This window comes from Rhinatrema bivittatum, chromosome 4 (assembly GCF_901001135.1).
Source record: "Rhinatrema bivittatum chromosome 4, aRhiBiv1.1, whole genome shotgun sequence".
Taxonomy (NCBI): Eukaryota; Metazoa; Chordata; class Amphibia; order Gymnophiona; family Rhinatrematidae; genus Rhinatrema; species Rhinatrema bivittatum.
Window position 1 is genome coordinate 148744879 of NC_042618.1, and position 13557 is coordinate 148758435.

The 13557-nt window shown below is 43.9% G+C and overlaps 1 protein-coding gene across 1 annotated transcript in view; it reads left to right on the plus strand.

Annotated features, from left to right (window-relative positions):
- BRMS1L (BRMS1 like transcriptional repressor) overlaps nucleotides 1–11772 on the plus strand; it is a 70133-nt gene extending 58361 nt beyond the window's left edge. The window contains exons 7-10 of the mRNA XM_029598970.1: nucleotides 5257–5321; nucleotides 6034–6073; nucleotides 9589–9715; nucleotides 10902–11772. Of these exons, the coding sequence (XP_029454830.1) occupies nucleotides 5257–5321; nucleotides 6034–6073; nucleotides 9589–9715; nucleotides 10902–11019 (350 nt within the window). The 3' untranslated portion in view covers nucleotides 11020–11772. The remainder of the gene's footprint in view (nucleotides 1–5256; nucleotides 5322–6033; nucleotides 6074–9588; nucleotides 9716–10901) is intronic.
- The last annotated feature ends 1785 nt before the right edge of the window (nucleotides 11773–13557 follow it).

The following is a 13557-nucleotide window of genomic DNA, read 5'->3' on the forward strand; positions in this document are numbered from 1 at the left end:
ATGCGCAGGGCTCAATGGACCCTGTGGTCCCAGTGGCAGCAAGCCATCTAGGACCTCCACATGCACATCCGCGTTACTCTGCCGCTCCAGGCCTCCGTGTCTTGGTGGGAGAGCCTGCCCAACTTGGAACAGGGTGTTCCTTTCCGGTCTCCCCATTTCCAGATTGACCTCACAATGGATGTGTTGACCCTGGGGTAGGGCGCCCTTGTGGAGGGCCTCTGCACACAGGGCCTGTGGTCTGCTCAGGAAGCTCAGTGCCAGACCAACTTCCTGGAGCTTCAAGCAATTTGTTATGCGTTCTGGGATCGCGTATCCAACAAGGTGGTCTTGATCCAGACCGACAACCAGGTGGCAATGTGGTACATCAACAACAGGGAGGTACGGGATCATTCCTCCTGAGTCAGGTAGCAATTCAGCCATTTACCTTGCGGGGACGGAGAATGTGGTGGCAGACCACCTCAGTCAGGTCTTCCGACCCCCACGAGTGGTCCCTGAATCTGGCGGTGGTGGTCTGGATCTTCTGCCTCTGGGGAACCCCAGAAGTGGATCTCTTTGCCTTATCCTGCAACAGCAAGGTGACACAATTCTGCTCCCTGTACAGGGGGAACTGCAAACCAGCCACAGATGCTTTGTCCGCCATTGGGGCAGGGGCCTCCTGTATGTGTTTCCTCCGCTTCTGCTGGTGATGTAGACTCTCCTGAAGCTCTGGCAGGACAAGGAACCATGATCCTCATAGCCCCTCATTGGCCGAGGCAGATTTGTTTCCTGCTCCTGTGGGATCTCTCTATCAGGAACTCGATCAGTCTGGGGACCTCCCTGGACCTTGTCAGGCAGTATCAGGGCAGGCTACACCATCCCAACCTCAAGGTGTTGTCCCTAACAGCCTGGATGTTGAAAGGCTAATCTTGCAGCCCCTTGACCTGTTGGACAATGTTTCTTGGGTCCTGTTAGCCTCCAGTTATATGACTTCCACCAGGAAGTCATATAACCTGAAGTGGAGGAGGTTTGCGCATGTGAGTCACGGGTTGGATCCATTCTCCTGCTCTACACCGAAACTGCATGACTATCTGCTGCACCTTTCGGATGCTGGCTTAAAAACCACTACTACTTTTCCCTTTCTTGATTGGGACTTAGCATATCCTCAGTGAAAGTATACATTAGTGCCATTGCAGTGTACCATCAACAGGTAGAAGGTACTCAGATTTATAAAAGGATATTGGCACTAAATCTCTGGTGCCTTGGGATCTTAACATCATTTTAACTCAGTTTCTGAAGCCTCAATTTGAATTTCTTGGCTCCTGTATAGTTCCTCATCAGGAAGGTGCTTTTTCTAGTTGCCCATCATATGTGCTCAAAGGATCACTGGGTTACAAATTATCTTACTTGCTTTATCTCCAGTTCTTCCATAGCAGGTTGGTCCTTCACATTTACCCTAAGTTTCTTCCTAAGGTGGTATTGGCTTTTTCACATAATTCAAGCCTTTGTTTTTACTGTGTTTTTCCCAAGTCGTAATTTTCATGGAGGCAAAAAGGCTCTTCATTTGGATTGTAGAAAGTCTTGGTCTACTATTTATGGAGAACTCAACCTCATCAAAAAGCTTCTCTGGTGTTTGTGCCTTTCATCCTAATAGACTATGATGGTAACTTTCAAATCAGCATGCAGGAGCACATTTATGCACATGCATCTGCCCTCATCCAGGAACGCAGCCATTTTATAACATATGTGCACATTATAAAATAGTCTGGCCGTGCACATGTGCGCACAGATTCCGCTTCTACAACGTAAGTTGGGTGATTTTAAAAGTGGTGTGTGCCGATGCCATTGCCAGTTAAACCAGTTTGTCCCCAGTTTACCCAGTTAAGAGGTAGGTCCTCCAACCCCCCCCCCCCCCCCCCCCCCAGTTTAATAGCCTTAAAACACCACAGATCTACCTTTTTTTCTTTATTTTATAACTTGCATCTCCTCCATAGCAGAAATAAACTTACGCAGAAGGGGATCTGGGCGTGTCCCAGGCGTGTAAGTATTAACATGCACATCTCTGGTTCACACCCCAAAATGCCCATGCCCCGCCCCTTTTTGAAAACTTTAGAGCTGTGTCCACTGCAGGAGATACACGCATATCCCAGCGGCTTTTAAAATCCGCTCGGCATGCACAAGCACGGCTTATTCGCGCGTCCCCTAATTAATGCATGCATCGGGCTTTTGCAATTCATCTTAAAGAGAACGCTGTCAAACTGGCTAACGGACTATATCATGCACTATTGTGCACTAGCTGGCCTACAAAACACAGTCTTCCTCAAGACTCATCAAGTGAAAACCATGGTGACTTTAGTGGCATTGATGGAAGATGTTTGCAAAGCTGGCACACCTTCACATCCCACTACTGTCTGGACAATATGTCAAGAGATGACAGTAGTTTGGGACAAGCAGTTTTGTGCATTCTGTTCTTCCGGTACTTTACTCCCCACCGGTGAGGTCGGTTTGCTCATTCAATAAGGGGCAGATTTTCAAAGGGTTACACGCGTAACCCTGAAAACCTGCTCCTGCGCGCGCCGAGCCTATTTTGCATAGACTCGGCGACGTGCACAAGCCCCGGGACGCACGTATGTCCCAGGACTTTGAGAAGGGGGGGGGGGGGTTGGGGCGAGGCGGCGGTCCGGGGGTGGTCCCGAGTCCTACGGCACAGCGGCCGTGCCGGGGGATGGCGCGCTGGCAGCCAGCCGGCACGTGCAAGTTACACCTGCCAGAGAGGCAGGCGTAACTCCTGAAATAAAGGTAGGGGGGATTTAGGTAGGGCTGAGGGGTGGGTTAGATAAGGGGAGGGGAGCGGAAGGAAAGTTCCTCCGAGGCTGCTCTGTATTGCATTGGCCCCAAAGTTGGGTCTGTGCAGTACCGTCTGATGATGTCACTCGCATGTCATGGCTAAGTCATCCTACTTTCTACAGAGAGCCCTGTATACAGATAAGCAAACTTTCTCTCTGTTTCTTTCCTTTAGAGAAACAGGCCAGCTCGGGTTAGTTCAGTTTTAATCTCAGGATCAGATGTGATGTTATCGAGCATTTTGAAAGCCACCTTCCTTTGGTTAGTCCTAATCATAGGCAAATTTCGGAGCGGCCTTGGAGGGAACAGGGAAAGCCATCAGGGCTCCCCTAGGGCTCAGCGCGCGCAAAGTGCATAAGTGTGCACCCCCTTGCGCGCGCCGGTTATAAAATCTGCCCCTAAGTGTTGCGCCGGGCAACCCTCCACTTAGGACTAATGAGTCATAGCTAATTCAGCTCTGCTTGTCAATGGAGAAAGCAAGTTTGCACATTTTATTTTTTTTGCATTGCATGTGATTAGCGCTATTAGACTCATTCCGCGTCGGATGCACATTGAATAGGCACTAATCCCCTTATTGCATTAGGGGATTTATTAGCGCCTATTCATAGAAACATAGAAATGACGGCAGAAGAAGACCAAATGGCCCATCCAGTCTACCCATTAAGCTTTCACAGTTATTTTTCTCATACTTATCTGTTACTCTGACCGCTGAGGTCAGGGCCCTTATTGGTAACTTTTTGGTTCTAATTTCCTTCCACCCCTGCTATTGATGTAGAGAGCAATGCTGGAGCTGCTTAAAAGTGAAGTATCAAGCCTAATTGGTTAGGGGTAGTAACCGCCGCAATAAGCAAGCTACTCCCACGCTTATTTGTTTACCCAGCCTGTGCAATTTAGTCCTTGTTGGTTGTCTTAATATAAATCCTCTTTTCTTTATCCCCCCTGCCGTTGAAGCAGTGAGCATCCGACTGAGGGTTATACAGTGTGCTCATATGCAAATTTCTGCATCAGAATAAACTCAACATAGGGTAATTTTCAACAGTGCGTGTAAGTCAGCAGCTGTACACAGAAGTGGATATGGGGAAAGTTATATCTGTATTTTGGAAAGCTATTACCAGGTTTAAAAGTATGCATACAAGTTCTAGACATGCAAGTGATCAAACTTCCGAATCCCACTCAGGAGCACCCCTAAACCACTCTCTCTTAATTTTCTCTTTCGCATTTACATGTGCCACAGAGATGCATGTGTACATCAGGCTTTTGCAAAATACTACTTGCACGAGTTCATGCTGCTTACACGCATAAGGGTAGATTTTAAAACGTGCGCACGCACCCCGGCTCACGCACATGGACGTGCCGATTTTATAACCGCGCACTGGTGCGCATATGTTATAAAATAACGTGGGCCGCGCACAAGGGGGGGTAAAATTTAGCAAACTTGCGCGGTGACGAGATTGGGGCTCCACCAGTTCCCTCCCAGTCCGCTCCAATTTAGGAGCGGACTGGGAGGGAACTTTCCTACCCCCTACCCTAACCTCCCTTCCCCTCTCCTCCCCACCCTCTAAAATCCCTTTTATTTATTTATTTATTTTTTAACCTTTTATTCCGTAAGTTATTTTAGGGCCTGACCTGAAGTAACTTGTACGCAGCGGCAGCTGAAATAGCGAGGAATGGTGCTGGCCTGCCCATTTGTCAGGGCCCGGCCATGCCAGTAAGTGGCCATTTTTTTTTTACCTGCATGGCCGATTTTAAAATCCAGCCGAGAATTTCCAATTTTATGAGCTGATACTTTTTGATAATTACCCCCAAAATGTTCTCACACCCAACCTCTTTTAAAGTTCTTGTACATTTCCCATTTGTCTGCAGGTCTGTAATTTAAGCTGCATGCAATTTGTTGTATTGCTCAAAAGACATGGGAGGTTTCCCAACCCAGTGCCTTCATGTACTGTTCATCGATATTTGAGAATCCGACTTAGGTTGAACTTTGCGCAGGGCTCTCAGCATCTTCACTTAATTCAGCAGTTGCTTTAGTTTTGTATGGTAGATTCATCTGTGCTTTGTACCCACAAGGCAAACAATCTGGCATTGGGCACCCCTGGAGGATACAAGAGGAGTCCAATATTAGTATTGAAAGTAGATTGAAAATGAATTGAGTGAGAGACTTGGTACTGTTATCCCTGGCCCTCCTCTTCATGCACCCGTTCAGTGGCCAGCTGTGTTTTGTATAGAGAGCAAGCCATGATGGCAGAGTGGCAGTCATCTCGGGTAAGGGAGGACTTGGGCTGGCCTGGCCCTGAAAAAGAATGAAAAATACTTTTATACTTTTTCTCACTTGTCTTAAGTTTTTCCCTTTTCATTTATTCTTAAGTTTCTCTTTGAAAGAAGATTGTTGGGTGTGCTTGCTTCATTATAAAATCAGCCTTTCCTTAACCGTCTAACGACCGTATATAGTTTACATGTTACAAGACCTGGACATACTTGAAGACTGGACAACAATCAGAAAGGTAAGGCTTGAAGTAGCAGTAGCATTGTTTATGGATTTGTGGTCCATTGACTTTTACAGTTGTTACTATGATGAATTCTTCTGCTGTACCTTGAACATTTTAAGCAGCTGCAGAAAGCCCAAGTGATATCTACATTACACAAGGGCCAGCCTAAGTCATAACCAAGTGCCATCGTGCAGTTTCATTGTTGGTACACATTCCTAGGTCTGTCTGTAATTTAAAGATCTATGTGGCTTTTCATTGCCTGTCCATTTTCCTTAATTGTTCTGTTTTCTATTTCTTTGAATAGATGAGTCTGTAAATTCCCTTACTTAAATCAACGTCTCTTACCTGACCTCTCAGTCTTGTTCCTGCTGCTGCCCTCTATATTTTTCCCAAGCTTATTTAAATTCCAATACAGCTCTGACCTCTTTCCCGTCCACTGGGTGGGGCTTTAGTATCATCATCTTCCTCTTTGGTTCTTACAAGTCTGATAATTTAATCTACCACTCACAGCCACCAAAACAAGCGAGTCTGTGTTAGGAACATCCAGCACCCCTTCCTTCAGCCCGCGCTAGTTGATGTTAGGGCTGTAACCACGGCCACTCCTTGCAGGTTAGCCTGGCCTTCTTGGAAGCCTGATGCATGTGTGGCAAAAGGGTAGGAGGTGTCATTTGCTTTTTACCCCGCCTTCCTTTTATAGCTTTATATGACTTTTTGAATTTTCTTCCAGGCAATGGCTACACTAGGCCCACACAGAGTAAAGCCAGAACGTAAGTCATATTTACTCATTGTATTTACATGATGTCAACTTGGAAAGCCAAATACACTGAGCTATAGTTGCTGTAAAGTATGTGTGCATTGTACGTCAGGGTGGAAACACTTTTAGAAAACCTTAGGAACCAGCCAAAATTCTTAGGAGTCGGTGAAAAATAGCTTTCGCTATTTATCTCTTGTGTTTGTTTGTTACCTAATCTTTATATTTAATTTTAATTCTTTTTTTTTTTTTGTTCCCTTCCCCTCCCAAACTTTTTCCCTCCTGCCAGCCCTAGTGCCCTTCTTTTATCTCGCTCCTACAGCTCAGTAGTAGCCCTGGCTTTGGCTCCTGCCCAGTGCTAAATTTTAGACATCTGGGTGATCTGGTGCTTATGTTTTTCCAGCCCTAGCATATCCTGCTTAGGTATTATAGTCAAATAACAGATTAACAGGGAAAACAAATTTCCTTCTGGACTATCATGCTTCTTGGCAGATGGGATCAGAACTAAGGTAGAACTGGGTTGCACACAGACAAAAAACCCCCACTTTGTGTCAGTTGGTTTGACTTGAATGGCTTTATAGTAAAATGAGTTTGGTGGTCACAAATCAGTTTAAAAAAAAAAAAAAAAGGTAATTTGCTACACATTGCCAGGTTGGGTTCCCAGATCAGGTCTTCTGCTGCTTGGGCCAGTTGGGGCTGGGGAATCAGTATTTACAGGCCCTGAGGGGAGGAAGAATTCCTCATTTTACAATGGCGACATCTCATGACCATATTTAGGGTCCATGATTGCAAGGTTCTTTAAAGATCCCTGGCCAAGGATTGTCACTGCAGTGATGAGATTAGCTGAACTGGTGAAGGGGAGGGAATAAAATAGTAGAGAAAAATACCCCAGGCAGGTGTGCATGAAGGCTCATAGCACCAGATCCCAGCCTTTCTTCTGATTGAGCTAGAAGCTCAAAGATGCTGGAGGAAACTGCCGAGCCCCAAAATAATCTGTGATCACATGGTTCACTGATTCAGATATACTACTGCAGGATACATGAAGGCCACCCAACCTGTCGTTTCTGCTCTTGTGGGCCATCCTACAGATGTCGTCTTCACAGTATCACGGGGGGGGGGGGGGGGGGAAGGAAAACCAGACTGACAGCCGCAATACTTGCAACTGATTGCTGCACCGAGTGGCAGTTTCTACCCTTAACAGAAGGCATGGGGTGGGGGGAGGGTGCAGCCTGCATGGAGCAAGAAGTTACTATCCTAAAAATTAAAAAAAAGCTTGCTGGGTAGACTGGATGGACAATTGGGTCTTTTTCCGCCATCATTTACTATGTGATATGAGTGGAGTGGCCCTTTAACTAGCACTGGCAGCTGTATTCTGGCTGCTCGACCATAGTAGCTTGTTGTAAGTCATCTTTGAATGACAAAAAACAGGGACCAGCTAGTGTCCAATATATTTCCACCAATTAACTAGCTGTGAAAGGTAACACAAATCATGTTGGATAAACGTGCTGTTTAAAACCAACCTTTATTAAACTACTGGTTATTAATAATATGTGTAAAAATTAATTTGAAATTTTTTAATTTTTGATTTTTAATATTTAATTTTTTAGAGACAGGGTCCTCAGAACTGGTAAAACAGGTTTGTTAACCGGAGTTTTTATAACCAGTGAGTTCAATCATAGGTCTCTATGTGTCTCTCTTTTCTCAATTTTTGTTAAAAACAGTTCCACTCTTAAAATGAGTAACTTTGTAATCTTCAAAGCAGATGATTAAATCTTGTTCAATAATTGCAACAAACTAGTTCCAAGTTGTAAAATATTCTCAAACAATGTGTATGAATTACTTCAGCAGTGGCTAGACCTTTTTTTATTTCAACTGCTTCAGCGGCTGATTTTTGCCGCTGACTGTCACACTGTTTCTGAGCATTTTATCCAGAATAATTTGTTAGTTGGAAGCCCATGATTGATATATCTTTATCTGAAGGACAAGATTATTATGGTAACTCTTTGTCCTAAAAAATATTGCACTTATCTTAGGACTTGTTACGGTTTTCTTTTTTTGCCTTAAACAAGTCTGTGCTGTGAGTCCCCGCCAACGTTAACGTTTCACTTAACGCTTCCTCAGGGCAGATTGAGACTGACTGTGGCTCATAACGTGCGGGCTTCTTACTCTTGTGGGCCATCCTACAGATGTCGTCTTCACAGTATCACTGGGGGGGGGGGGGGGGGGGGGAAACCAGACTATCTGACAGCCGCAATACTTGCAACTGATTGCTGCACCGAGTGGCAGTTTCTACCCTTAACAGAAGGCATGGGGTGGGGGAAGGGTGCAGCCTGCATGGAGCAAGAAGTTACTATCCTAAAAATAAAAAAAAGCTTGCTGGGCAGACTGGATGGACCATTGGGTCTTTTTCTGCCATCATTTGCTATGTGATATGAGTGGAGTGGCCCTTTAACTAGCACTGGCAGCTGTATTCTGGCTGCTCGGCCATAGTAGCTTGTTGTAAGTCATCTTTGAGACAGAGATGGGAGAAAATGGAAGAAAAGTCTAAGGATTGTTGATAAAGATACTAGAAGAGTGGAACCACACATTCTGTTCTCTCTCTATCCTCAGCTAGCTGTGGATTAATAGAGATTGTAACTGAACAGGAGAGGTCTCAGTTGGGATGGCAGTTTAGGACTGGAGGTTTTATTTTCTGTGAAGGAAGAAAAGAAAATGCACAACTCTAGTGAAAGATTAGCGTTGGTAGTGCCAGTAGTTACTCACTGCTTAGTAGGAAACCCAGATATGAATCTGGGCTTTGGTTTCTGCTCCTCAGTGTGTCTGTGAGTAGGACTACTCCTGAAGCAGCACGTGTTGCTTCTAATACAGAAGGCTGAGCCAAGAGGGGCTAGCCTGGTGGCTTGGTAGCAGTGCTGTACCACTGCCGTGAGGAGGAGGACTTGGGTTCAGTTCCAGGCTCAGGTTTCTGCTTCCTAGGCCATTCCTCAAAGCTGACACCTAGCAGCCAGACCTAGGTTCCAGAGGGAACCACAGTTCTTGGTCCCTGTCTGAGCGCTGCTGCTAGGATGGCTGGACTGAATTGGGGGGTGGGGGATAGAAAAATTAGGAGGAACTTCCTTGGGTAGTTGTGAATGAAGGCACATGACGCTGTAGGTCAACAGAGGCCTGTTCCCATTGACCTGAAAGCATAAAGGAGCAGGAAGAAACTGCCGAACCAAAACAAAAAGGCTGAGCCAAGAATGTGAACATGGCTGCAGTAGCTCACCAGCATTGAAAGTATGAGACTGCTGTCTGATCCAGAAGCTCTCAGAGATTAAACGGTACATGAGAGCACACATAGTGTGGCAGGACTACACCTGAGGCATGGCCAACATGCACGTGCAAGCACGAAGCTCCTCACTAGCAGAGGGCAAGCTTTGGATTCTGTGCCAGTTAGTTAGGAAGCTGGAATAAGAAATCCAATTGAAAAGTGTCATTCCTATGTTTTTTAAATTTTGTAACATAACATATTTCCTTTGTTAATTCCTTCAGCACCTATAAAACTGGAGAAGCATCCGCACAGCGCACGGTCTGAAGAGGGACGGTTACACTACGATGGGGAGTGGTACGGCCGGGGACAGACAATATGCATAGATAAGAAAGATGAATATCCTACCAGGTAAAGATTATAGAAACTTATAAGAGAGCTGCTGTATCGGGAAACAGTCTCATAGGGCTCTCTTCAGTAAGCACATCCATGTAAACTTTTATTATTGTCATTCTTTGTACTTTATTTACACAGAGTGTTACAGTTGAGCATTGCATTTACTGTTGAATCTGACCCTAGTTCATCATAGGGAGATTTAAGAGCCATGATCATGTGGTAAAATGGGAATCTGAAAATCTTTTGGATAAACCTTGTTTATCTGAGTTTTCTTGCTGTCTGGTTTCTGTTGGTTATGGCTTGCATTTATTTCAGCTTTTTGGCTGATTTTAACCTTTTTATAATACATACGTGAGACTTGTAGGATCACTGTCAAACAGCATTTGCCGAGATTTGTTTATAACAGCAGTCCAGCATCAACATGTCAAATTAAAAAATAGGTCTCATGAATTGCAAGACTGTACTCTGCACGGAGCCATTTGGGAAAGGCAAATTTAAAAATATACCCCTTTACTGTCTTGTTGAAGCCTTTGAGATATTTGGATAATTTTCTAATGGTACTTCTGACAAAAAAAAACCCATTGTAGTTCAGAGGAACAGCATGGACATGAGAAGGAAGCCATTGCAGTTTCCAAGAGCCTTAGCTTCCCATGATGCATTGCAAGTGTTGCTGTCACTGTGCAGGGTTGGAGGAGAATTCTGTGTCAGGCACAAATCAAAACTACAGCAGGACATGAAAACAATGATGACACTGGGATTGAAATTTAGGCTTCTAAACTTACTTTATCAGTGGTATAGCGGATCATGTGGCATTAGGTTGATAGATGCAGTACACACATTGCCTGCCACCAAAGATCACAATCTACAGTCTTGGGGCATTCATATTTGGACTAAATAGATTCCTAAAATTATAATAATGAACAAACGTCTTAAGAAAGACCTGTGCCGTGTTTATGTGTGCTGGGAAACCGCTGTTGCATTGAAGGATGAAAGTGTTTTGTTTTTTAATAAGGGATTTGGAATGCAGGAATTTGTATATCTGCCATTACTCGTAATGCTGCTGCTTTCCTCTGTAGCTGATTGGCTGAAACCATTCCATGCAATTAGCATTAAACAATGAGACTGTTGGCCCTTCTGCATTGATAATTTGACTGTTTTTAACACAGTGTTCTGTTTTCTTTGTATTGCTTTTACTTTTTAGTGCCATAATTACAACAATTAACCACGATGAAGTTTGGTTTAAGAGGCAGGATGGGAGCAAATCCAAACTCTACATTTCCCAGCTGCAAAAAGGAAAATATACAATAAAACACATATAGCGTGGACCCTAGCTGCTAACCAGTGTGGGATTACTAGCTGTTACTATGAATGATGTGCCATCCGGTGGAAATTATATTTAAAACACTTTTTGTATGATACTGTGTTACATTTATGGAACTATCTGCCCTATGTGAGTAGTTGGTGCTGTAAATATGTCGTTGTAGTATATTGTTATGTATATGGCAGATAATGTAAATCATGATTACCAAGGCCTCCTTACCTCCTCCGTTGGGTACAGTGCCTAATGAGGCATAGCTTTTAAAGCAGCAGTAGATCATTTCCTTCAAATATCAAATGGCCTGTCTCTTGGCTTTGCTGTTTCTCTTATTCCTGGTTCTCCTATCCTTTTCTTGAATGAGGGGTTTATTTCTTATATTTTCATGACCTTAGGAGTATGTATCTTTCATTTTTCCTCTCACCCCCATGGCTTTAGGGCAGTCCTCTGTGATCAATCTTTAGATGTTCATGGCTTATGTGATATGCAGTATCCTGATAACAAACAACACAGGAGCATCCCCGATTCATGTAGATCAGTGAGAGTGACTAGGCAGGAAGACGTTTCAAAATTTCCTTTAGCTCAGGAATAAAATAGGAGCCAGAAATAACAGTACTGCTTTGCTCGTTTTGAGTTGTTTTTATTTTTTTAATTTTTGACGGGGGTAAGGCCATTAAAACTGTTGAATAAAAAAGAAATCTAGTACTGCTGCTTTAAAACTGACAAATGAAATTATATTAAAAACATTTTATTTGTATAATATGCACAAAATGTCCTTCCTTTGTATCTCTTGTTGATGTATATAAGTGTACACATGTTATTTTTCCGAAATTTCATGGAAGGGAAACCTGGTGGAGTGGATCTCCATTTATCAGTATTCTCCCCCCTGGGAAAATAGACACATGGGGGCACAGTGTTCTTTTTGCCTTAGTAAAGTTTTATTCCTCATTGTTTTCTATGGGAAGCAGAACTCAATAAACCTTGGTGGCCATTTAACTTCTTCTTATATGCTGCCTAGTAAACACAATCTTGATCTTGGTAGGCTACGGAACTTAATCATTCCTTGCACCATCCTTCCCATAAGTTGCACTATGCCCCAACCCTCTGCTAGAAATCTCACATCTCATTATTAGAAATCCCGCCAAAGCCCTTGTAAAGCTCTTCGAAGTGAGCTATTGGTGACACCTGTAGAAGTCCCAATACACCAGTGTATAAGTCTAGCCTAAGAAAACCATTGTAGCAGCTGTAGTTGCATTCTTGGTTGAATCTTGAGAATCATTACCAGGATCTGCTGAAATTTAGAGAACAGACCTAGGAAATGCTGCAGTCAGATTCATTTGAGCTTTTCTAGTGGAGTTTTGCACAGTAATAGTATTCAGAATACTAAATGTAGTGTTGTCTTGACAAACTGATCGTTTTGGTTTTCTTAACCCCTCCCCCTCTTCCAGTGCATTCTGGTCCTTTTACAGTAACAGGACTACAATTCCCAGAGTACAGTGGACCTTTGAGGGGAGAGAGGGGAATAGGCAGAGAGAAGAGATTAAGAAACTCAAGGCTAGATTACTCAGTACAGATTGTGTGAAAGCCATTGGTCAGTTCTCAGCCCCTGGATTTTTTTTTTTCATTAAAAATTCTTGGGCACTGTGAAACCCCAATTAGACACCATTTGAAGCATAATTTCTATTTGAGGGCAGGGGAGGGAAGCTCTCGCTGAGTATTTGGACAACTAAATGCTGCTCCCTTTCAGATGTGTGCCATATTTGGTTCAGGTTGTTCCTCCTCTGGTTTTCGCACACAAGGGGGTGGACATTAGCTGCTACACTCTGTTTTTCTTGCGATGCATTTGCAGTGTAATGTACATTCTCTCTGCCACCTGAAGCAGAACGCACAGCATAAGAGCTGGAAATGCCTTTCTTCATTTAAATAGCTGTACAAGTTTATTTTGTTAGGCAAGGCTTTGTAAACACATGTTTTTTTTCCTGGCTGATGTCTAAGTCAGCAGAGAGAGGGAGAAAAGAAGTGAGCACAATGATCCAGAAACCCATTGTCCAAGAAGCTGCGAGTTTCCACATTTTAAAGCTGGTCTTTCTGAGGCTAACTTTCCAGAGCCTCCAGTGGCTAAGGAGGCGCCTCAGTCTTACTGTTTCTAGACTTTGTTTAGGTTCAAATGCTCAAATATGGAAGGAGAAAATATATAATAGATGAGACTTCAATTTTCCCTGTAACTTTCCCCTCTGCCCACTGACCTTTTTGCTGAGCCTGTTAGGAAGTCAATACAGAAAGCTGCAGCTCCAGAACAGGATCTGCAGGGGTTTGAAACACTGTTTGAAGGGGAGCAAATGTTGTTCTGGGGCTTAAGAAGGCCATCCTCTTTTGTTTCTGTATCGTGCTGTAGTGTCACTCCATATATCTGCAGGTGGCAGGCCTGCCTGAATCTTGGACTCTGCTAGGCTGACAATGCCTCTTCATAAGTGTCATAAGTGATCACTCACTTTAGGGTGTTTAAACTCTCACATTGCTTGCTGTATGGCTGCTTTGCGGC